Here is a 23,080-nt window from a genome sequence, read left to right on the forward strand (position 1 = left end):
GCTCCACTCCGGCACACGAGGAAGCCGCTCGGTGAGCATTTTTGTTGTTTTTTTTTTTTTGGTTGTCGTACGAAACTTATGAAAGGGAACAAAGCAACGAGAGGCCGCTCGCCTCACTCCAACGGCGCGCGTCGACTTTGATGCCTTCCGTTACGAGGTGAGCGATTGGACGACCTTTTGGCTGCAAAGATGCGTGTCTTGAGTCCATTGGATTCAAACTTCGCTCGATTCTTCCTATTCTTAGACCGGCCCGCTCATCCGTGAGTTCGGAGCGGTTTGGATCCCGGACAAAAAAGGTGGCGGCGGCGGATCGCCGTCCGGCGTCTTTCTAGCCCATCCGTCCGTCATCCGAGCCGCTTATCATCACAAGGGTCACCGGAGAGCCGGAGCCCGATCGCCAGTCAGGCGCAGGGCGGACATCGACACCATCACTGAGCGGGAATCGATCCCACTCCGCCCGCGCCAAAGTCAGCCGTGTGTACTGCTACCCTGTGTAAAGTGCCTTTCGATAACTTCGCTTGAAGTGCAGTTTAAATTGGCGCGATGCACACGAAATGGAATCGACAGAGGCGCGTTGCAAACAATCCAGCAGCAGTACTTGGAAAAGCTGCCTACAGATGCCAAAAGATGGCGGTGACGAGATGAAGCTCCTCAACTCACAAGATGGCGCAAAAGCAAACTCAAATTTGTCAATGTCAAAGCACAAATATGGCGGGTTTCACTGGAATTGGAGAGATGCTAAGTCTGTTTCCGGACCACCGTCGAGGTGCCGTTGAGCACCCGCAACCCGCGGCACCGCTGCAAAAAATGCGTGCATAAGGAATTAACACGCTCACATTATGTTTAAAATGCAAAACTACAGCAATACTATACTGTTCTCCAAACAATTCAAAAGTGATTGACTTAACTGCTCAGCTAGCATCAATAGTAGTAGCCTTGCAAGCAGTCGCAGTACGTCAGACTTTCTAATCCAAAAATACGAGGCGCGTCGCTTGCGGTCATCGGGTCCGAATTTGCCCTACTGCTCATTTGTGCGACGAAATGGAAAAAGTCCGCAGCGGACTCGGCTTCAGGCCGTCAGCCAAGTTTGGAGCTCGCAACGTCACCCGGGAACGTCGCGGCAGCAGAGAGATGGGATTCGGGAGAAAAGCCACCGGGATTGAACCCCGTGCCGCCTGGCTGAGACAAAAGCAGTTTATTTTGTCCCGTCGGCGTGTTCTGATCTCAAAACGCTCATCAACCCCCCCCCCACCCCCCTCCCACTTTTTAAATATTTTCTTTTCAAATGCTTTAAATCACTTAAAGCACATTGAGTATTAAATGGACCGTATAAATAATGTGGCTTTGCTTTATCTCAAATCATTTTTCCCATTTGAATGAAAGGAAATGCCTCCCAAGCTTTCTTTTTTCTCTCCAAACAAGCAAAAATAGAAAATCGAAAGAATGACGAGCATGAAAGAGTTTGCGTGGCGTGCTCACCTCGGCAACAGGGACACACAATTGTCCACAAAATTATGAAGTCCTTTAACCAAATTAAATCACTTTGGTGATCCTGACTGACCTGAAACAAGAGATTTTGTCTGTTGTGACCAACAACAACAAAAAAGATTTGGATGTAAACTTCTGTCTTCATCCGGATGTGAAGCAGAAAACATTAAGATTCAATAAGCTCTAACCCGCGCTTACACTGGAGATCAGATGAATTACTGGAATTAAACAAATAATCATATTTAAAAAAAAAAAAAAAAAACAACCAAACAAAAAATAAAACCTCCTACTCTAAGAGTGACACAAGAACTGAACTGAAGCCGGACGTAGCCGAAGAGCAAATATGGCCGCAATGTCGAGTTAAAGATTAAACTTCAAATGTCTGAGCTGGGAAATGAAAATCTGAACATTACGAGCAGAGTTCGGATGAGACGGACCACAAAAATGGGAGCCTGTGCCCCCCCCCCCGGGATTTGGATCAGCGACCACGTAACCACAGCAGAGCGCAAACACGCGGAGACGTTGACGTTCCAAAAGCCGCAAGGCTGCGAGCTGGGGCCTTGACTCAAGGTGAGGGGGAAAACAAGTCCGGTCACGATTCATCACCGACGAACACTGCAACTCAACTTGAAAATGCCTCAAAAGGTTTTGTCATCGAAACTCGGAAGCGAAAGGCACCGTCGTACGATTTATGCCTCATTTCAAAACATTTGAAAACCAAAGGGCCAACTTCTTACTTCAGACAACAAAACCAAACACTTTTCGCAAAACTAAATTCATTTTCATTATCTATAGCGCAGCTCTCATCTTCAGCTTCCCGTTTCCCAGGCATTATCGAGCCAATAGTGTTTGAGAACGCAGGTGTCAAACTCAAGGCCCGGGGCCCAGATGTGGGCCGCCAAGCTAAATCATCGGTCAAGTTCCACTATTGTTGTGACAAACTGTACAAAAAAATGTCCTCACATAAATGATAACATTGAGGTATTAAAAGCCTTTTTTGTGGTACCAAAAATGATTGATTCCAAATGCAGTTCATAAATTTCGGAATATGATTAGGTGATCTTTTTTTTTTTTTTCATGGTTTTGCAGTCACAACGGCCCTCTGACGGAAATCGTGACTACAATGTGGCCTGTGATAAAAATGACTGGCACCCGGGTTTTCAAAGCTAATCAATCACTTGTATCAATGCTAGGAAATAAGCCCTTATATGGAGCTTTTTAAGCACTTTTAATGACAAAGACATTTGTAATGTTTATTACAGTATAGCCAAAAACTGAGGTACGGTACACCTGAATCCCATCAGGAAGGTACCTGCACTGTCCTGTGTCCAGATTTTTATTTCACAGTCACGCGGTTGAATTTTAGGAATAAAAACCTTACAGAATCATTTTTGAGTCACTGAATCGATTTGGAATTTGTGGAATAAATATGGTCAATGAATCATGACAGCAACCACCAATCGTGATATGAACTGAATCCCATTTTCTTATGAGAGAACAAACTGTGCAAAAATTAAAAAAAAAAAAAAAATACTGAAACACAGTATAAGTGCACATGCATTCAAATATACAGACTGTCGTAAAGTTTCAATATTTTCTGCTGATCCCGCTTCAAGCAAAAGGACTCCAAACATGGCCGCTAAGACACAAATGAATTCCAGCCTTGTTTTTTGTTTTTTTTTAATTATTATTGGAATGCTTCACTTGAACTCAATAACAAGACGACAAGCCAAACAAACGCACAAAACCACGTAAGACGCTGACTCGCCTTCAGACATCCTTTGCGCATGTCTTCTGTACGCGCGAGGTCGTCCCCTTCACCGGCGCCGCTCCGACGAGCGCGCAAAATCATAAGCGGCGCCGGTTGTGCAGAGCTTCCAACGGCAGTCAACTCGGGGTCATTTGGAGCTCGGTTACCGACTTATCGAGTCGGTAGGAAGCTTTAGCCAAAGCGTGGAATCATTTTGCGTGATAATATTCAGTAGCTTCCGCAACTCATGACAGTATTCCTAAAAAGTATCGGGGTGCCAAAAGGGGGGCACAGTTGTGAGAGGATTCAACGACAAAAAACAAACAACAGGCGGATAAAATTACACGCGCACACACACACACAAAAAAAAAAGTCACAAAATGGAAAAAGTGCGCCAGGACAAAACAAATACGAGACCGGACCGGACCGGACATCCATCAGAGAGTTGAACGGGAGGGAAAATGTCATTATTGGTCCAGGTCAGGACGAGTGACAAGTGGTTCAAGCATCTTCAATTGTGTTGCTTGCATGCTTGATGATGACGTCAAAGTTGAGCCGACAATTTCGTCCTCCGAAACGTCAACACTGGACGCGAGCATGAAAGAAGGTACGCGCGTCGCTTACTTACTAAATAAGTCAAATTGTGCTATTTTGCTGTGCCCGTTGGCAAAATGAATCTTTCAAATTAAAAAGTCACGATTTGAGCTCCCCCGCACATCGAGCAATACAAGTTAGCGGAGTTGCTGGCAACGTTTGACCGTGATGAGATAGAAGAAGAAACCAAGCCAAATACTTCATTTGATCCGACGGTGGGGTCGCGCGGGGGTCTCAAGCGGGGAGTCCTTCGACGCTACGCCGACAAACCGCCCGCCCGTCCGTCCGTCCGTCCGTCCGTCTCAGGACGCCGCCGTCCTCCCTCCCTCCCTCGCTCCCTCCCTCCCGCTCAAACCAGCGACGCCCGTCGCTCCTCCGGCGTCTCCTCGAGTATCTGAAGCAGCAGGTCGCTGAGGGGCTTGGCCACGGCGCGGTAACCCGTCGACGTCAGGTGCAGGAAGTCGAACATGTCCTGCGGAGCGATGGTGCCGTCGGAGTGGACCAACTCCGCGCTGGCGTCCAGGAACTGGGCCTGACCCAGGCGGGGCAGCCACGAGCGCAGAAAGTCGTTGACGGCGGCGTTCTTCTCCCTCAGCGGGTTGGGACGCTCCCCCCGGGGTAACAAACCCTGAGGACCGGTCAGGGTTTCGCATCAATGCAAAGCGCGACACCCCCAACGTTCGCCGTCGCAAACTTTGAGCGGCTCGTCACAGCTAATTAAACTTGCGGCTCCGTCAAGAACCGAGAAACAAACCTTGCCTTTCTTTGTTCTTTCGCTTTTTTTTTCCTCCATTTTCAACGACAATCGTCATGGTGCCAATGAAGTCGAGCAGCAGCCTTCAAACGTTTGCCCGCTTCGGTTGAGTGGAGAGACGACGACGGAAAAACCATGAAAGAAGTCCGCATTGATATTTCACCTCACCATCTTTTTTTTTTTTTTTTTGCAATGCTACGAAAATGATTTGATCGGGTAAACAACACATAAAGTTGTCTTAAAACCACTGTCCTCAGATTTGCAAGGAGAAATGATCCCATTTTCCTCATCTGGTCTGAAGATGAAGAGTACCACAAATTCTGCAAGGCTCTTAAAGCCGCCTGTTGGCAAGGCAGTCCAATTTTTCACACGCGACAAAGTGCGCTTCAAACGACCGCCCGTACGCGCTCGACAAGGAGGAGCAAAAACGGGTTAGCGGCGCGCTTACCAGCACGACGACTTTGGCTTTGGGGAGACGGCAGCTGAGCAGCTTAGCGATGGAAAGAATTCCTCCGGCGACTTGCTCCGCGGTGTGTTCGTGATTGTTGGTTCCGACCCACACCACCACAATCTGAACAAAACCACACAACGGGACCATAAACTTTGACCTCATTTCGCCGGACCGGGAGCGTCACTTTTGGTCGCTACGACGTTGCTGCTCGGCTAATAAAAGTAGTCGTCGTTCTTCCTTCGGGGGCCCCGCACTTTTCCCAGCTCGCGTGGTCTCTTCTCATTTATTGGCGTACCTCAAAGTTCAGTCACGAGCTTTATGGTGAAACTCTCAAACTGGCATTTCCCGAAAGGTAGGATTACGTTGGCGACAACAAAATTGTAAAATAATTACTCATGAGGAACTCGAAGACTGACGGCGAGGAGGTCGGGGGGTGGACGAGCACGCGCTAACGAGGACGCGTTCGCGGCCGAGAGGGACCGACCTTGGGGCGGATGTTCTCCAGCTCTCCGTTCTGCAGCCGCCACAAGACGTTGCAGGTGGTGTCGCCGCCAATGCCAAAGTTGAGGGCGTGGAGGGGCGAGAACAGCTCCCTCCACACCTGCACGTAGAAAAACAAAAACAGCTCCGTTACAAAGACTTCCATTGAAAATTGATGGCTGGAAAACAGCCGTAGCTATCTCTTCTCGCAGGAGCCCCCCGCACACGTATTCCGTTTTCCTCGGACTAATCTTCATTCGTCTCTTTTCCAGGCCGTGCCTCCATCTTTCTAGTCGTTCCTCCACCTGCTCCCAGCGGCGTCTGCACTCATCCTCCCCACCACCGGCCGATGCTATCGAGCTCGCGTCTCCCCTATCGCTACCTTCCAGTCAGATGACCTCGTCTGCGCAAAAAATAGAATCCCACCTGCATGCTCGTAACTCCACTCTTGTTTGGGTACTCTGTGTTCCCACCTTTTCTGGATACAAGCGGTCCATCTTTTTTTTTTTGCAAAGTCCCTCAAAGTTCCTTCCCTCGATGCCGGACTTAACCATCGCAGTTTCCTTCACCAATCACAACTCTTTCCATGTCTGGGATGCTCCTTCCGGAATTTCACGTCAACCTTTCTCCTAATCATCATGTCAACCGACTCCTGAGCGTTTCCTGTCGTCGTCCCAACATCAAAGTCCCTCCACTCAGTTGTAGGCTCTGCGCATTCCTCTTCTTCTTCTGCCGACGCATCCGCTTTCCTCCTCTTCGTTGTTTTCGACCCACAGCGGCTGAATTTCCACCGACGCCCTGCAGGTTAAGCGGCGCCGGGGGCGGGGGTCGTAGACCCGGGCCAGGACCGATCCGGTATGGGATTCTTTAGATCAACGCTCATATTTGTTTGGCACCGTTTTTACGCCGGGTGGCCTTCCTGACTCAACCCCCTGCATTTATCCGGGCTCCAGATTGCACAGAGGGCTGCATTTGATGCTGTGCTACGTTGCCTTAAAGAGCAACCGTCACCGCTTGACACAGATTTATACGGCATCGTTACGCGTGCAAGTATCTGACCTTAGTGTGTAAAGCGCGCAAAGTCACAAGAATACGCCTCTTCTCCGGGTTCAGTAGAAAGGGCAGAGGACGCGAAATGCCAGATCTTCTGTTCAAGCGCTTTTAAGGGATCTCTCGAAAGGAGAGTTGTGCTCATAAAGAGAAAATGGCCGGCGCGTCATCTCACCTCGTACTGCTGCATCAGTTGTACCATCGAGTCTCCTACAAAAAGCACATCCGGCTCTCCGTCTTTGCACTCCTGCACAAATCGGCTGTGCTGCAAATCAATGAGCACAATCTGGTCAGGGAAGCGTTTGGGATGTCACGCTGAGAGTCAACAGTACAACATACACACACAAAGAAAAACTGGAAAACCAACCGGAAAAGTCTTAAGCTTGTCACAAATTTTTTTCCCATCCTGTGCAACATATTACCATCTATTTATTCGAAAAACCAAATCACAAAAACATTTTTTTTTTTCCTCTTTTCTTTTAACCAAGTAACATGCTGGAATTCATCTTGACTGAAAGCCAAGCCTGACCGGACGGGAGCCAGGTTTAGCCTCGCTCTTTGTTCTCAAGATCAAACCACCCGTAAGTCATTTATTTTGAAGAGTAATGTTGGAAATTGAGTTGGGAGTTGAAACGATGGGACTATTTCATGTATCAATAGAGGTCCTTTTAGAGGGAGTATCAATAGCCGCCATTATTCTTTCTCCCACAAATTGCGGTCCAGTGTGTCCAAATCTAGAGCGACGCCTGCAGCGCTGGTGTCTGGCGGCCCATCTGATAGCAGTCTTGAACTGCGGCAGACGGTCTCAGTCCAATTAGCGTCAGCGGATTAACCTTGCGCAGACAGACCGCGTGCCGCCGCTAAACAAGCTGGACGGAGTCGTGCTCGGAGTACATTTGCTCAAATCGTACCAGCGCAAAAGAAAAGGCCAAAGGTTTTGCCGGGGGTGAAGTCGGAAACAGCAGTCCGTTCACGAGCCGTATCCGACCGCGACTCTTTCGATGGTGTCCAACAGCCCTCAAAGCCACATAGCGTACATGTCATTTCCGTCGCAAACGAGCCAGAGACAGTTTGCCCTAGTGGGGTTGCCGGAGTTTGTTGTGGCATTCGACTTGCGCAGGCGCAGAAGGCTCGAATACGGATCGGAACAACTCATTGTGGAAGCGTGTTGGACAAAGATTGCTTAAAAAAAAAAAATGAAAAGATGAACACAACACGGTGACTGGAGTTCTGATAGCGTTGCTGGTGATTTAGCAATTGTGAGAAACGGAACAAAAACTAAACAAACGGGCTTGACGTTGCCAATCAACCGCTAGACAACGTTTCGCATCAAGACAAGATCATCAAACGGATAAAAGACGCGCCTTTGTCGACGAGAACCGTTCAACCGTGGCAAATCAAATTGAATATGAGACATGCTGTACTCTACAAGCGTTGGTCTTGCATAAATGCACCAATACAGGTTAGTATAAAAGGTTCCCGACCCCTGTACTAAATCAAGTTAGTTCGAAACCTGGGCCACTTTCGCTCAACACGAGAAGCTGCGGCTACTTTTGTCGTTTGAATGGCAGCACGTAAATATGCAGGTTTGTGTACCCTTTGTGATCAAGTGCAAGGAGCATGCCATTGTTCTGTCTGCCATTAGGCAAAAAAAAAAAAAAAGACAGTCATTGGAGTAAATGCAGAATATGCTGACCAGTTGAGTGAGATTGAATTATTTCCCAGTGCAGACGTGATGACGTGGCACACCAAATTAACGGTCAGGAAGAATTGCTCGTTTTTTTTGTCTCCAAGACGTGAGACGCAAAGCACGGCGCCACCAACCTGTGACATCCAGCGTCCATCGCCTTGCACGTCCTCGACCGGCTGAGCCACCGCAGCTGGGTTGTAACCGTCGCCCTCGCCGCTCATCCTGCGGGGGAGGCCACAGCGTTGACTAAGCAGCAAATTCGGGCACATACACACGCAAAAAAAAAAAAAAAAACCTCCTCCAGGTGCAACGTGAAAGCTGCGCAAGATGTGCTGCACCTCGCCATTTGCTGGGAAGGCAAAGCAGCCGCGGAAGCTAGCTGAGAAATTAGCGCAGCGACAGCACATTGCGCTTCAACGCTAAAAGAACGAGCAGCTTTGGCTTCACCCGCAAAAAAAGAAAAAGATTTTCGGGCTTTCGAGGCCACTGCTGAGAAATCCCAGAAGCGAGTCGAGCGAGAAGGCGACCCGCGACGCCGCCAGCCGAGCTTTCGTTGCCGTTAGCTTGTTCGCTCGCTAAACGCTGGCCAAGCTAGCAGCCGCATTGACGCGCCTCACGTTGTTCGCACGGAGAGCAAAACGTTATGGCATTATTTCAAGAAAAATAAAACAAAGCAAACAAACAAACACCTGCGACAGTGCAGAGCGAAGCTTCTCGAGGCTGTCGTGAGCTGTGGTCCGCTTGACGGGTGGCGAGATGCTCGGTCGCCGAAGCAGCAACAATCGAGCTGCTGCTGCTGCTGCTGCTGCTTTAAGCTAGCCTGCTAGCGTGGATAACAACAGAAAATAATAATTTAAAAAAAAAAAAAAAAAAAGGCTTGTCACGAAGGCGGCCACACGTCCAAAGCCGCCGCTCACGAGTCACACGCACTTCAAAACCTGGCAGACGTTCCAAAACTATTCAACCAAACTTGATTGGCCTTTTCTACAACGTTAAGATAAACATCCGAAATTGTTCACGCTCGAGGTCGGAGCCCGCAATGAATTATGGGATGATGTTCAGAAGCTTTCCTCGACAAAATCTCCCAATTCCGGCTTTACATTTTGGATTTCACGCCTCCTTCATTTACCACCAAACCTTCCATTCACAAAAAACGTGTTGCATTCACGCGAGGTAAACAAAAACAAAACAAAAACAACAACAACAACAATAAACCCCCCCCCCCTCTAAAACAAAACAAAACAAAAACGCTATCCTGAGTATTTTAACTTGTTTTTCAGATATTTTGGATTGGATTTTTTTATTTTTCTCAATGTTATATATCCATCCGTTTTCTGAGCTACTTATCCCCACGAGGGTCGCTGGAGCCTATCCCAGTTATCTATCTATCTATCTATCTATCTATCTATCTATCTATCTATCTATCTATTCTATCTATCTATCTATCTATCTATCTATCTATCTATCTATCTATCTATCTATCTATCTATCTATCTATCTATCTATCTATCTATCTATCTATCTATCTATCTATCTAGTTGTGCCACCGTACATCCTGATTAGAATATGTCCATCTGATGTATCTTTTCCCCCAAACATTTATATTTTTTGTTTCCATTTGGATCATGTGCAACCTCTCTCTCTCTCTTCTCTCTCTCTCTCTCTCTCTCTCTCTCTCTCTCTATATATATATATATATATATATATATAGAGGGCGTGATTTCCTTTGTCGTTCTCCTCTTTCGCCACCAGATGGCGGCAAAGACAATTTCGTCTTGGATTTGCGTCACAGGGATAAACCCGTTGAGAGCGAATCCGTGATGAAAAGGAGAAACCACTCATTTTCCAGCCCCTCTCATGTACTCAAGAACGCGTGAGCTAAAACTGCGCACCCCGGGTACACAGAGACGACTTGAGGAGGCAGAGCAACAGGTTGGTCAAGAAACCAGTTCCCGAACACCGCCCAACAGGTGTGTTCTGGCTCGGAGAAGCGCCTCAAGACTTTCACGGTGGGCGTGGATTCAAGTGGCGTTTCACCTCGCTCACGGGCTCTTTTCCTTTTTTCCCGTTTTTGCTTTGTTGTCACCTCGTGTTTTCCGTTCGACCGTCCACGCCTGCCCCGATGACAGTTTGACGACGCGAGCGTCCGAGTTGGGAGGGCGGCGGTCATGTGTCCGACGTGGCGTCTGCTGCTTCTCCTGTCAGGTGAGAGCGACAGAACGAAACTTTCGCGACGGGTCCACGCGCTGCGATTGACGCAAAAGGGAACATTTTTTTGTTTTTAAATCTCTGCTGAGCTCCTGTTTTGGATCTACATAATTGATAAAAAGTTCCTCTAAAACACGTCATTTTAAGGTGAGGGTAACTCTGTTCGATTTGCTGCTTTTCTCTGTCAAACCGCCGGTTCTGCTTCTTCTATTCCGTTTGTAAAACAAACAAAAAAAAAAACACACATCCCCTGTCACTTCTTTTCACTTTATTGAAACAGCAACTGTGACATTCGGTCGAAGTTCCGCAGGGAGGGAACAACAATAAACCGCAATTATTCGCTCCCAATGCAGCCTTTGAATTCTTTTTTTTTTTTTTTTTAAATCTCCAAGCAGAGAAGAGCCGTTGTGTTGATTAGTGTGTCACTTAACACAAAGTTGTTGTTGTTGTGGAATTTGCTGTCGGTGACACACGCACACGCACACGCACACGCCTCGGGCAAGTTCAATCCGTTTCCGAAGTGTTTCTGATCGTGTGCTCACGTCCTGTGGTTGTATCTGATTTATTGCAGCTTTCATTGTTGTTGTGTTTCAATGTTGATATTGATGATTCAGTTTGTTTAGTTTCTTGTTGGAAAAGGTTGGGCTGAGTGCATCTGTGTTGTTTTTTTTTCTTCCCTCTATCAGGACATTCATTCCAAATGGTTGTTCCCGATGCCAACGGTCAATGTTTGCTTGTTCCTCTTTTCTTCTTCAAGATTTCTTGGTGTTCATCATTATAACGTTCCTTTTGTTTTAGTTTTTGCTCGAAGTGACTATGTTCTCCTTCACCTTATCACTTGGAATGTTTGTTCTCCACCGTCAGCGCGGTGACCCTCAATCCCCACGGCAATCATTAACAACAGTTTAGTTTATTTTGCTCTCTCGGTTTCAGGAGCGGGTCTCGTCTCGGCGATTGAGATCTTTGCTCCGTCCGCGGTGGAGGCGGTGAACGGGACCGCCGTCAAACTCAAGTGCACCTTCCGCTCCAGTCACCCCGTGTCCAGCCAGTCCGTCATCGTGTCCTGGAACTTCCGGCCGCTCAACTCGAAAACGGAAGAGTCGGTATGTTTAAGAGGTGGGGGAGGGGGGGGGGGAGTGGGTGCCTGGGTGGGGGGGTGAAGCTACAGCAGTGCCTCATTTTCCCCAGATTTTGTGGTTGTTTTTGTCCCTGTTCAACTCGGTGCCCAAGCTAAACTGCTTTTCAACACCCGATTGCGTTCTAAAGCATAAAAACGGAATGGGAAAGGACAACTTTGTTGCTGTGGGGTGGAAACGTCCCAAATCACCGTCGGAGCGGTGATTGCAAGGCGCAGTTGTGACGGCCAAATCTCGCACAAGGCGAAAGCTCGTAAGAAAGTCGCAGACGGGAACGTGGGCGCCGGGCGGGCAAACCGCATCGCGGCCACTTTGAAAAGCCTTTTCTGGTGAAAACACGTCCAGGCGCTGTGAGTGGCGCGTCCTTGAAACAAATCCACGGTACTGCATTTCCTCTCTTTATGCGGCGCAGCCGACAGGTATTCACAGCACTTCACTTTTCCCCCCCAAGTTGTGAGTACAACCTGTAGCGATTTGCGAGTCTGGACCCTACGTGTGTTCGCTGATCCAGGAAGAGATGACCAATGATCAGACGAAGTAACGCAAGGTTTTTATATGTATGGGTCCACGGTAAATGTGGCTGCCCCCCGGCAGTCTGGCCCCGGGCCAGGATGGTAACTTTCCCTTCGAGAGGTGGCCGCCGCCAGCCGGTTTTCCGCGTACAAAGATCGAGGACATCCACCGCGCTTCACAACACATCCTCGTCTGATTAGCAGATGAACAAGACTTTATCTGTCGATGAAAAGAATAAGGTGATATTTATGCCGCTAATCAAAGTGCAATAAAAGTAAAACCGTCTTCAAACTTCACGTTTGTCAGGTGTTCCACTACCAGGAGGTGGCGTACCCTCCTCAGAGCGGGCGCTTCAAAGGCCACGCGGTGTGGTCGGGCGACATCAGCAGAAGCGACGCCTCCATCACCCTGCAGGAGGTGGCCCCGACCTTCAACGGCACGTACGTCTGCAACGTGCGGAACCGCCCGGATGTGCACGGCAACAACAGGGAGACCGCGCTCAGCGTGGTCGCCGAAGGTGAGCGCGGCGCGCCAACGCCTGAATGTGCCTACAAAGTCCACCAGGGCGATACAAGTCAATTTGTGCTCTCTTGGAGACGCATGAAATGTTGACAAACAGCGATCGTCGCCGCCGTTTTGCAGCTTCCCTCTCCGAGATCAGCATCCTGGTCATCGCGGTCGTCGGCGGCTGCGTGTTGATCCTGATCCTCCTCGGTCTCTTCCTGGCCGTGAAGTTCTTCAAGAGGAGGAGCGGGGGCCAGGACGTGGAGATGCGGCCGCAGGAGCCCACCAAGAGGAAGGACCCGACCGTGTGGTGAGGGGCCTCCTCTCCTGCTCGTCCTCTCGGCGGTTATTTTGGGAAAGAGACAAATGACGCTTTGGGACTTTTCTTCCATGTTCCCTCCTCCAATGGGAACATTTTGAGAGGTTTTTAATTTTTTCAAGCTTTTTATTGCAATCTATTGTGTCGCCCAGATTTCCACATTTGACTCAAATTTGTCATTTGAGGATGGTCGTTGTTTTTCCAAGTATGAGGCATCTCTCAACTGTTATTGAGATAAGCGTTCTCGGTTCACAGCAGCAGTTGAAAGACGATTGTGTCAAAAATGCGCCGACGAGGCCTTCCACGATCAAACTTGAGTCCCATCGTGTCCTTCTGGCCGTTGATGATGAGCATTTCCCGGCTTGACTTCTTCTGTTTTCCTCGTAAGCAGCAGCAGCCGCCGCCGGTCTGCACGTTTGCCTTTTTTTGTGTTTCGATGAAGAAACGAACGACTCCAGAGGCCAATCCGGACAACTCTCATCTGTTTTTTTTTTTTTTTGTTTTGTTTTGTTTTGTTTTTATTGATTGGATTATTTTTGGGATGAGCGCTCGTGCGGCTTTATGTTCTCTCTCTGGAGCAACCTGACTGACATTCTTGGTATCGCCGAACGTTCCACTTTGGGCTTCTTTGCCGTCGGCGTCCGCCGTCTCACGCGTTGTTGTTGTTGTGTGTGTGTGTGTGGTGTGTGTGTGTGTGTGTGTGTGTGTGTGTGCGTGCGAAACCGCCGTGCTGCGTCAGCAAACCCGACGAAGCGGTTCATCTTTACCTCGTGAAGGAGACGCTCCAAGTTGAGAGCTCGGATGATGAAGCGTCCGAGCCGAGCAGCGGAGATGACGACGACGACGACGACGACGATGAGGAAGAGGATGATGATGATGACGATGACGACGACGGCGGCGACGATGACGACGATTGAATCGGGCATTTTTGAATCGAGCACGGCGGCTCTCAGCATTTGATGGCCGTTTTTTTTTTTTTTTTTTTTTTTTTATCCCGAGATTACTCCAAAACTCTGCAGCGGCCCGCCTCCTTTCAGCAGGGCCCAGAAAAAAAATTTGGGTGATCATCTGAATTTTCAGATACGACAATGTTTGGTTTTCGTGTATACCGTGACGGTCCGGTGGGGGAGTGAGCAACCAGAAGACAGAAGTGGCGAGATCCGGTCCCGCACTTGGGACGGATGGACGGATGGAGTCCGGACTGCCGGGCCTCGGTGTCGCATCTGCGCTTCCGCTGAGTTCTAACCTGCTCCGTCTTAATTCTCGTGTTTTGTCCTTTTGCTCAAGGTGAGTGTCGCTGTGCCCCAGCTTCGTTTTCTGCCGCTGCTGCTGCTGCTGAAGTTATTATTATTATTATTTTTTTTTTTTTTTTTGGGGGGTGGGGTGGGGGGTTGAACAAACAAGCAGCGGCCGTACCTCCTCTCTTACTTGACGCACTCAAGATGCGATTGCGACCACCGAGGCCATCGGTCCTGTGATGCTTCTTCCACCTACGATGAGAGTTTTTTTTTTTTTTACATCTGTACAATAGTAACCTTGCACTTGTGGTTTTGTACACCCCCCCCCCTTAATAGTCTATACTGGTATGTGCAGCTGGAATAAAGTATTTGAAAGAATAATGTGGAATGTGTTTTGATGGCGGTTTTGCATCCGTTCTCAACTCAGTCTCTCGGGGCTGCTCCTTTTCCACCAGATCATGACACTCATATGTTTCCAGTTATGTGTAATGTTTAGAAAAATATTTGTGTTTTTACCATTCCTCAACCTTCCCACTCATTTGCTCTCCCTTTCCAATCTTTTGCAGGCATGAAATTCCAAATATTTAGAAATGTATGTGTTCATTTGAATATAAATTAAAAAATAGCTGCACATAATTGGATCGTGATTTTATTTACACAAATGTCATTGAAATTGGGGCTTGTATTTTATTTATTTTTTGCATTTACTAATAACATTTATCAATTTTCTGAGCCGCTTATCCTCACAAGGGTCACGCGAGCGCCGAAGCCTATCCCAGCTCATTTTGGGCAGAGGGGGACTACACCCGGAACTGGTCGCCAGTCAGGCACTGGGCACATATGGACCGCGCCAAAGCCAGGCGCGTGTACCACTGCACCGTGGGTGACTCTCGATGGCATGAATTTTGTAAATAGACTTCATCAACTCCATCCATTTTCTTTGCCACTTATCCTCACGAGGGTCACGGGGAGCGCCGGAGCCTCTCCCAGCTGTCAACGGGCAGGAGGCGGTGCACGCCCTGAACTGGTCGCCAGGCAATCGAAGGCCACACGGAGACAGACAACAGTCGCGCTCACAATCACACCTTTAGAGCGTCCAATGAATGTTGCGTGTTTTTGGCATGTGGGAGGAAACCGGAGTGCCCACCCGGAGAAAAGCCACACAGGTCACGGGGAGAACGTGCAGACGCCACACAGGCGGGGCCGGGATCGAACCCGGGTCCTCAGAACTGTGAGGCCAAGGCTTCAACTCATTCCACGTCATTCATGAGTTTTTCTCCCCCCCCCCCCCCCCAACGTTTGCCGTCGTGTCCGCTAAAGTCCCCAACAAAGTTGGCGGCATGAGGAAAATGAAGCATCCTTGAGAATGCCGATCGACCCCTGGGGCTGCATTACACAAGCGCGATCTGCACTGCAGAACTTTTCCCTGCTCATCACAAAAGTGGCTGCATGCACACCCGAGTCAGCAAGAGGGAGGATGGGGAGGGGGGGGGGGGCTGGCACGCAGCCAGCGTAGCTAGAGGACAGGCAAAAGTTGTTGGACGATAGCGGGGGAGGAGTCAGCTGCTCTTGGAAGGGAAGGTGGTTGGGGTGGTTGTCTCCAGTGGCGGCGTTTGCTCGCCGGCTGCCTGTCCTCGTGCTCCTGCCCGCAATGTGGCAGCCGCCGCCGCCGCCGCTGCAGTGAGAGTGCGGACCTGCGGCGGATTCTCCTTGAATCAAGCGTGACGGTGCAGAGCGGGAACGCGAGCGGGGAGGCAATTTTCAGGTCGGGACTTGGATGTGTGACGCTGCGTTGAGACAAGTTAGTCGACAGGAACCAGCAATCCGCATCGAGGCCGAGGGGGAAATTCTCACGAGTCACGTTTGGACTCGCAGCTGCTGCTCGGACATGGGGGTCCGCAGCGCGCGGGGCGATGCCCCGAGGCCGGGCCTCGCGCGCGCGGCCTTCGACCTGCTGGCCGCCCTACTGCTCGGTAATGACTATTTTATACGCCACTGTAGCTTTGTCGATTGCCGGACGTCTTCCCGCATCGACGTCATCGTCGCTTGCGTCTCCGTCGGGTGATTTTGAAACGGAAGCTAACTGAGTGCTAATTAGGGACTTTCAAGTTTTGCGGGACGGATGTGGCCGGGACAGCTTGTGGGAAATCTTCAGGCATTAATGCACGCTGCCATCTCTTCGTGCAACGCCGACCTCTGGGTGCAGCCCACTTGTTAAGAAGTCCAAAAAATGAAGTTCAATCAACATTTTAGCTCCACGGAATCCTGCTCATCCTTATTGATGGGATACGTTTATGAAGTTTAGCCTGCCCTGGCTGGCAATACAAAGTGGAGAGTGTGCATGCCTTTGCTTGTCAAATTCTTGATTTTCTTCTGGTCACGACAAGGTGACGCCAAATTGTTGTTGTGTGGCGCAACTGAGGCGCTCCGAGTTGCGCGACGCCCTGGCTGTTCCTATTTTTTGCAAACTCACTTCACTCCGCGACCATGAGACAAACTGAGATACGAGGCTGCGACGCGAAGGAATCGATAAGCCTCTCGCACGTGACCTCCTTCACTCGCCACCGTTCGCTGCTGCGACGACGCTTGACCTCACACTTTGACCTCGATCTTGTTACGAGCACATTGTGACACCGCAGAAACGCGCATTTTGCTTCTATTTCGTGCAGACGTTTGAGTCCTGTTTTGTCTGCATCATCTGCACCGCGCTTGCTCAGCGTATCGTTTGCGCGATGCACACTCGAGACAAGGAAGGGACTGGACACCTGCAAAACCAACGGCAGACGTATGTTTTCTGATTCTTCTCCAGACACCGTGAATATTTCTGGTTGCAATTTCGCTGCAAGGTACAATATACAAGTTTTCCCTCCAGGAAGAGAAAAGTTCGACGCGCTTACTGGCGGCCATGTCAGAGTGCGGCACGGTGTTTGTCGCAAGTGCGCAACGTTACCTGAAATGTCAGCGCTTTCACGTTGTCCTTTTTTGTTTTTTTTTTTGGGGAGGGGGGGGGGGAGATGTGCAGTCAATGAAAAAAAAAATGTAAGAAAGGTAAGGGTTGGGTGAGTCAATTCACCTGACGACTCAGTGAGAACGGCGTTGGCGCTGTCTGTCCACACACACACCGTTTTATATCGTCACCCGTGAGCCGTCAAATTCTTTCTTTTTAACTTTTGTTGCCAACTGGAATTAAATGATCCAGTCAAGCCTCCATTTGCGATTTGTGCATTGTGGCTATTCGTAAATGATTGGCAGACTCTTGCGTCCCAAGTCCTGTCAACATTCGTCTCCAAATGTTTATTCTCGCCCCGCCGTGCCAAGTTGTAATGATACCGCGAGAGGCCAGGGAGGGGTGATTTTTCAAAATTTCAATGATATTCCATTGGCAGATACGAGGAGAGATTGTTTTAACCTTTGATAAGTCAATCAACTGTTGCCAATCCTTGTGTGTCGGCCTTCAGCGGTGAGGTCCGCCGACGCCTTGGAGATGTCCGTCGGCAAGGTTCCCTTCTTGGAGGCCATCAACGGCAGCACCGTTACGCTGCCGTGCACGTATTCCAGCTGCATTGGCATCGAGAACCTTTATTTTAGATGGCAGTTCACCCGCAACGGCACCGTCCAAACGGTAAGCCCTTCCGCACTTTTTTTCTCGCGGGACGGGACGAGACGGGACGCCTGACGGCTTGGCCGGTCGCCACCAGGTGTGCGACGCGGTGATACCGTCCAAGGGGGCGGTGCCAAAGGTCAACATGTACAAAGATCGCTTCGAATTTGTGGGGAAGAACAACAACATTTCCATCTTGTTGTGGAACATCACCTTCGAGGATGGAGGCCAGTACACCTGCTTTGGACGCAACCCCAAAGAAAAGGACAAGAACCACAGCGCCATCTTCCATCTGATCGTCGTGGACGAACGTGAGTGCCTCTCAGCAGCCCTTTTCTGCCCGCTTTCCCATCCGTACGCACTTACTGTCCTTACGATTGTGCACACACTCACTTGCTGGTCAGCTCGCTGGCTAGAGAGGAGTCAGATGCTCCCAGCCGCCGTGGTTTTATGAATTAGACGGCAGAAAGGGGCTTCTCCCTTTGGCCAGTCAGTGCAGGGATCGAGGGATCCCGGTTAAAGTAAGCCTTCCTAACCTCAAAAGAGAGAGAAACTTTCCTCCACGGAAATGTGGGGAGCCAAATGAAAGCATCCAAACACACATCGCCTTGAAATGAGTCCAATATTTCCGTGTCGTGTCAATTGTAATGCGTCGCTCCCCGGCGGCGTTTGGCGTTCCGGGTTTACGAGGAAATGACGGTTGGCTCTGTTGTCTGCAGTGAGGGAAGTGGACAACACGGCGACCATCATCATCGCCTCTGCGGTCGGGGGGGCCATCGCGCTGCTCATGGGCTTCATGCTGCTGAAGAACTTCACTCTCTTTGTTCTTTCCAAGCTCGAGGAGAAAAAGTGAGTGGCAGACACGTTTGCCGTTTTCAATGTGATGGCGCGACGCCGTTCACGTCTGCTCTTCTTCTGCCCCGCCCCCTCTGACCCCCCCCCCCCCCCGAGCAGAAAGGAGTGCCTTGTAACCTCATCAGGGATCGACAACACAGAAAATGGCCTCTCGGGATCGAAAGTGAATTCAAAAGCCAAAGCTCCAAAACAGAAATGAGCAAGCGCACGCATTTGAAAGCACAGGCCAGTCCTCGTACGAATGAGCCTTCATTGCAGTACAAAGTACTCGTGTTTCAACCGACGTTTGGTTTTTAAATGTACACGCCACGCACACTAGATAACATTTTAGATGCTTTGTCAAATGCGTGCAGACGCTTTGGATCAATATTTAGCCTTTCAAAGTCAATCAGTGCTTAGCGTTGCACCCGAGTTCTACCAAACGTTACCGACACAGCACAAGCGAATATTACCGAGCTCGGGATAATATCATAAGCTTCTCTCTCCTCCAACCCTTATGAATGCCTTAGCGCTGTTGTTGCTTTGATGAAAAATAACTAAATGCAATTCGTGCATGTGACAGCATTTAGAATGCTTTAAGAAAACGAACCAAAAAAACAATAACAACTATAGTCGCTTATGTGTTGGGGGGGGGGGGGGAGAGATACAGTACATATATATATATATATATATATATATATATATATATATATATATATTCACACACATACACAGTGGAAGTAATAGCTCCAGCTCTGGGAAGTAAAGTACGTAATAAAAAGTAACATACCGTACCGGTAGTCCAAAATGATATTCTTCTGGATTTCTACGGCTGTTATTCCACGCAGATGTTTATTTTATTTTGGAGGGTAAAAATCAAACCAAAACTCACCTACGTCCTGTGAATGAGTGTGAGCAGGTCTCATCTCGCACGCCGGCTGGAGTCTTCGACCGAACCTACAGCGAATATTGTTTGATATTTTGAAAGTTGCACCTTGACAAAAAAAAAATAAAATAAAATAAAATAAAAGATTAGCTGCGGAGCTTGCTGGCGATCAACCGAAGGGCGAATGAATGTACATGCCAGCACGTTATGTCCATATTAATAATTATGATGTGCCGCCATTCTTTAACCGCTGGTGGAAAGCAATATTATCATCAAGGGTGGCTTTCATGTCATGTCTGGTTCAAATGAATAACTTTTCATTTTGTTCATTGGAACACTCGAGAGAGGCTGGACTGATGTTGCAGAAAAAGTGCCGAAAGACTTCCAAAAGCCCTTCTCGGGTTTTTGAGACGGCGCTGCTTGAAGAAAAATTCGGTTCAACCATTCCAAGATCCAACCAACCGGCAATGTTAGCAGCACAGCATGAATTCATTGAACAAGATGAATTTACAAAATCGTGTCACGGAAGATTGTTGAGATTCTGATGGCCGGGGCGGTGTCATCATCGCCGCTTCTATGCAAATTACAAAATAAGTGACCAATAAATGTTATTGCAAGTGATACAAATGAATATGTTTCTGGATTAGGATTTTGGAATGCAGCGAGGAGCATCTCGTGGCTTCCAACTATCGCACTTGATCAGAATCTGCAGTCTGCAAACTTAGTAGCTTGTCGTTCTCCATCGCTGCGCGCAAATATTCTGGTTCCGGCTCGCCCTCAGGTGACGTTCTTGCCTTGACGGGTTCTCCCTGTAGATCAGCTCTTAATGAAACACAATCAAATAAAGTTTGGAGCAACATATGGCATCTTGTTCATTTTGCCGAGCTACGATCGCGCTGCGGTTCTCAAATCGTCAGCACAAAAGTGCAAAGATCTCCGAGTACCATCAGAAGGAGCAGCATCTAAGTACAATAACGTCATAAAAAAATGATGTACTGAAGAGATTTTCTTGCCAAATTGATGATTGAAAGCCAATGTAACATGCACAATTTCAGCAATAACTTTGTGACAGCTGCAATTTTTCCAAAAGGTTCTATAAATGAGTGAAAAAAAAAAAAAAAAAAAAGATTGCGCACTGAAATAATAATAATAATAAAAAGTAAGTAAGTTTCTTTCGGCTTGCCCCGTCAGGATGCCCTTCCTGAGCTACGGGGCCTCTCAATAATAATAATAATAATAATAATAATAATAATTAATGGCAGCACGGTGACCAAATGGTGAGACGCAGGGATGTCAAACTGGATTTTTTGTCTCGGGCCGCATTGTCGTGAGAGCTGGGATTGGACCTCGTGGGGATAAGCGGCTCAGAAAATGAACGGACGGATGGACATCATGACGTCATCAGACACAGGCAGAGCCGAGCTCCCCTTGACTCTTTCACCACTTGGTATCGTCCGTCCGGTCGCTCGCAGCTTTGATGAGTTCTTAGATTGTTGGCGCGTTGACAGCAACTTGCACGTGTTGGTAAGCAAAACAATTTATGTTCACTTCAGATACGCGATGGACCTTTTTGTTGTACTTAATTCATAATTTAAACTTAATTATTAATTTAATTGCAGTAGATTACCCAACAGCACATAAAAGCAAAGGCTAATGGCAAGTTCATTAGCCTAGCCTAGCCTAGCACGTGGCCATACAATCTCGGGGTTCCTCCCTCTCCACCAATCACCACCTGCCTTTTGTGACTTCAGGGACCTCCGGAATTTTAATAGACCGCCACATCGCAGACATTTTATACAATACAGTTTATGTCATAATTGGTTAGCATTTGTATGATACAATATTACTGTCGCATTGATATAACATTATTATATTACATTATTACGCTTGTATATATTGTTGAAACGCGGTCCGGGGTGCTTGTCCATATCCAGCCACCAGATGTCAGCAGTATTCTAAATTTCGACCATCGACAGCTCAGCGCAAAACAGTTGACCGCGTTTAACTCATGCATCCGTTTTCTTTGAGCCGCTTATCCTCACGAGGGTCGCGGGGAGTGCTGGAGCCTATCCCAGCTGTCAACGGGCAGGAGGCGGGTGGGGTACACCCTGAACTGGTCGCAGGGCACACGGAGACAGACACAAACAATTTAGTGTCCAATGACTGTTGCACGTTTTTGGGATGCGGGAGGAAACCGCAGTGCCCACCCGGAGAAAAGCCACACAGGCGCGGGGAGAACATGCAAACTCCACACGGGCTGGGCCGGAATCGAACCCGGGTCCTCGGAAGTGCGAGGCCTACGCTTCAGCAGCTGCTCCGCAGTCCCACCCATTTAATTGAATGTTTGCCAACATTTATGGAGGCAACGAGGCGCATATTTTGCCACCGTGATCTCGCAGTCAAGGTAAAACGTTACATTGAAACGCGCATGCTGAAATGATGATGACATCGTCGTCTCAATTTACTGGGGAATTTTCTTCCTCGGGGTGAAATGTGGGCCTTTTTAATTGAACCCAAATAGCTTGAAATGTTATAAATAGCAGCAGGTCAAATGTAAATTTCTGCCATCTAGCGGAAGGACATTTTGCTGTTCTGAATGTCACTATACGAACAAAGATACGTGACGTGCAGTCAAATAAATCAGAGGTTTTGGACCTGAATGCAATCATTTGATGTATACAAATAATAACCTCGTTTTAAAAATGTAAAAATTTTCGCCTTTGGGTTCGGATTTTCCGTGTGAAAGGTCTCTAGATGGAAAAATAAAAATCATGTCAATTACTGAAGAGGCATCAAAATGCAGCTGTCGAGCCACATGACACTTCCAAAACACAACTATGAACAAAATTCAACAAACGTTCCATTTTATTCTTCTCCCCCCCCCCCCCCTCAAAACGAACCTAGAAGAATTAATTCCGGGTTTGTTTTCGCTGCTGTTTTTATTTTAGGCTGCACGCACAGCCCTGCCTGCTCCATTTTTCACCGCACATGTAGACAAAGACGATTCTGACGTCATGAAATCAAGTGCAAATCATGGAAAGATGATTTATTTAAAAAAAAAAGGAAGAAGGAATCCTCGCGTGTGGTCTTGGTCCACCTTGCGCAGGAGGCCCCTCGTGCCCTCGCATTTGGGCCCCAAATCATCCATGAAGTCCGGAAGTTTTTTTTTTTTTTTTTTGTGCCCGGCTGGTCAGGTGGTCCCTGTAAGACCCCGGAGCGCCCCGGGTCCGCGCGAGTGTGGGGTGCCGCGCTGTTGGATTCGTCGCCGAAGAGAGGAGGGGATGTGGGCGGGGCTGAGGCGCTTCTCCTTTGCCATCCGTTTTTTTATTTTGGTGGGGCGGCAGGGCTGGTGAGACCTCCGGGGAGCACAGTCGCCAGTCCATCACGGAGACTCACCTGGCCCCATAATTTGGAGGAAAAACAAAAAAAAAAGAAGAAGAAGCAGAAAAGTGCGCCTTCCGCTTGCCAGGATTGGAACTATCTCCCCAAAATTGACCTGCTCTTGATGGCATGTGGCTTGTAACTTTGCTCCTGCTGTACTCTCTCCAAGAAGGTAAGCGCAAGGCAAAATTGCCATTTTGCGG

The 23,080-nt window shown here is 48.5% G+C and overlaps 4 protein-coding genes across 12 annotated transcripts in view; 3 read left to right on the top strand and 1 right to left on the bottom strand.

Annotated features, from left to right (window-relative positions):
* Positions 1-2,778: 2,778 nt before the first annotated feature.
* pafah1b2 (platelet-activating factor acetylhydrolase 1b, catalytic subunit 2) lies at positions 2,779-9,370 on the bottom strand. Of its 2 annotated transcripts, none has more exons than XM_061803644.1 (7): positions 9,188-9,199; positions 8,947-9,077; positions 8,392-8,479; positions 6,743-6,832; positions 5,522-5,638; positions 5,035-5,157; positions 2,779-4,460 (listed from the first exon to the last, which is right to left on the bottom strand). In XM_061803644.1, exons 3-7 carry the CDS (start codon positions 8,476-8,478, stop codon positions 4,182-4,184), a joined length of 696 nt encoding a protein of 231 aa, XP_061659628.1. In that variant the 5' UTR covers position 8,479; positions 8,947-9,077; positions 9,188-9,199; the 3' UTR covers positions 2,779-4,181. The 2 variants fall into 2 exon arrangements, with proteins under 2 accessions (XP_061659628.1, XP_061659627.1); XM_061803643.1 differs by having other exon boundaries at positions 2,780-4,460; positions 8,947-9,080; positions 9,188-9,370.
* Positions 9,371-10,010: 640 nt separating this feature from the next.
* On the top strand, positions 10,011-14,795 carry mpzl2b (myelin protein zero-like 2b). 7 transcript variants are annotated; one of them, XR_009792517.1, is made up of 7 exons: positions 10,011-10,189; positions 10,387-10,462; positions 11,399-11,568; positions 12,421-12,631; positions 12,757-12,928; positions 13,677-14,224; positions 14,345-14,795. XR_009792517.1 is itself a non-coding variant. In XM_061803642.1 (6 exons), the coding sequence occupies exons 1-6, from the start codon at positions 10,115-10,117 to the stop codon at positions 14,367-14,369; spliced, it is 729 nt and encodes a 242-aa protein (XP_061659626.1). In that variant the 5' UTR covers positions 10,011-10,114; the 3' UTR covers positions 14,370-14,795. The 7 variants fall into 7 exon arrangements, 3 of the variants coding, with proteins under 3 accessions (XP_061659626.1, XP_061659624.1, XP_061659625.1); XR_009792519.1 differs by lacking the exon at positions 14,345-14,795 and adding an exon at positions 13,193-13,320 and having other exon boundaries at positions 12,757-13,041; positions 13,677-13,801; XR_009792520.1 differs by lacking the exon at positions 14,345-14,795 and adding an exon at positions 13,196-13,320 and having other exon boundaries at positions 12,757-13,041; positions 13,677-13,801.
* Positions 14,796-15,913: 1,118 nt separating this feature from the next.
* scn4bb (sodium channel, voltage-gated, type IV, beta b) lies at positions 15,914-19,241 on the top strand. The gene is made up of 5 exons (XM_061803634.1): positions 15,914-16,148; positions 17,634-17,797; positions 17,874-18,087; positions 18,496-18,625; positions 18,731-19,241. Exons 1-5 carry the CDS (start codon positions 15,953-15,955, stop codon positions 18,828-18,830), a joined length of 804 nt encoding a protein of 267 aa, XP_061659618.1. The 5' UTR covers positions 15,914-15,952; the 3' UTR covers positions 18,831-19,241.
* A 3,459-nt stretch (positions 19,242-22,700) lies between these two features.
* The window catches only part of LOC133491760 (cell adhesion molecule DSCAML1-like), a 40,694-nt gene continuing 40,314 nt past the window's right edge, over positions 22,701-23,080 (top strand). For both annotated transcript variants that reach the window (XM_061803327.1, XM_061803328.1), the window contains exon 1: positions 22,701-23,049. In XM_061803327.1, the coding sequence (XP_061659311.1) occupies positions 23,007-23,049 (43 nt within the window). In that variant the 5' untranslated portion in view covers positions 22,701-23,006. The remainder of the gene's footprint in view (positions 23,050-23,080) is intronic.

This window comes from Syngnathoides biaculeatus, chromosome 18 (assembly GCF_019802595.1).
Source record: "Syngnathoides biaculeatus isolate LvHL_M chromosome 18, ASM1980259v1, whole genome shotgun sequence".
Taxonomy (NCBI): Eukaryota; Metazoa; Chordata; class Actinopteri; order Syngnathiformes; family Syngnathidae; genus Syngnathoides; species Syngnathoides biaculeatus.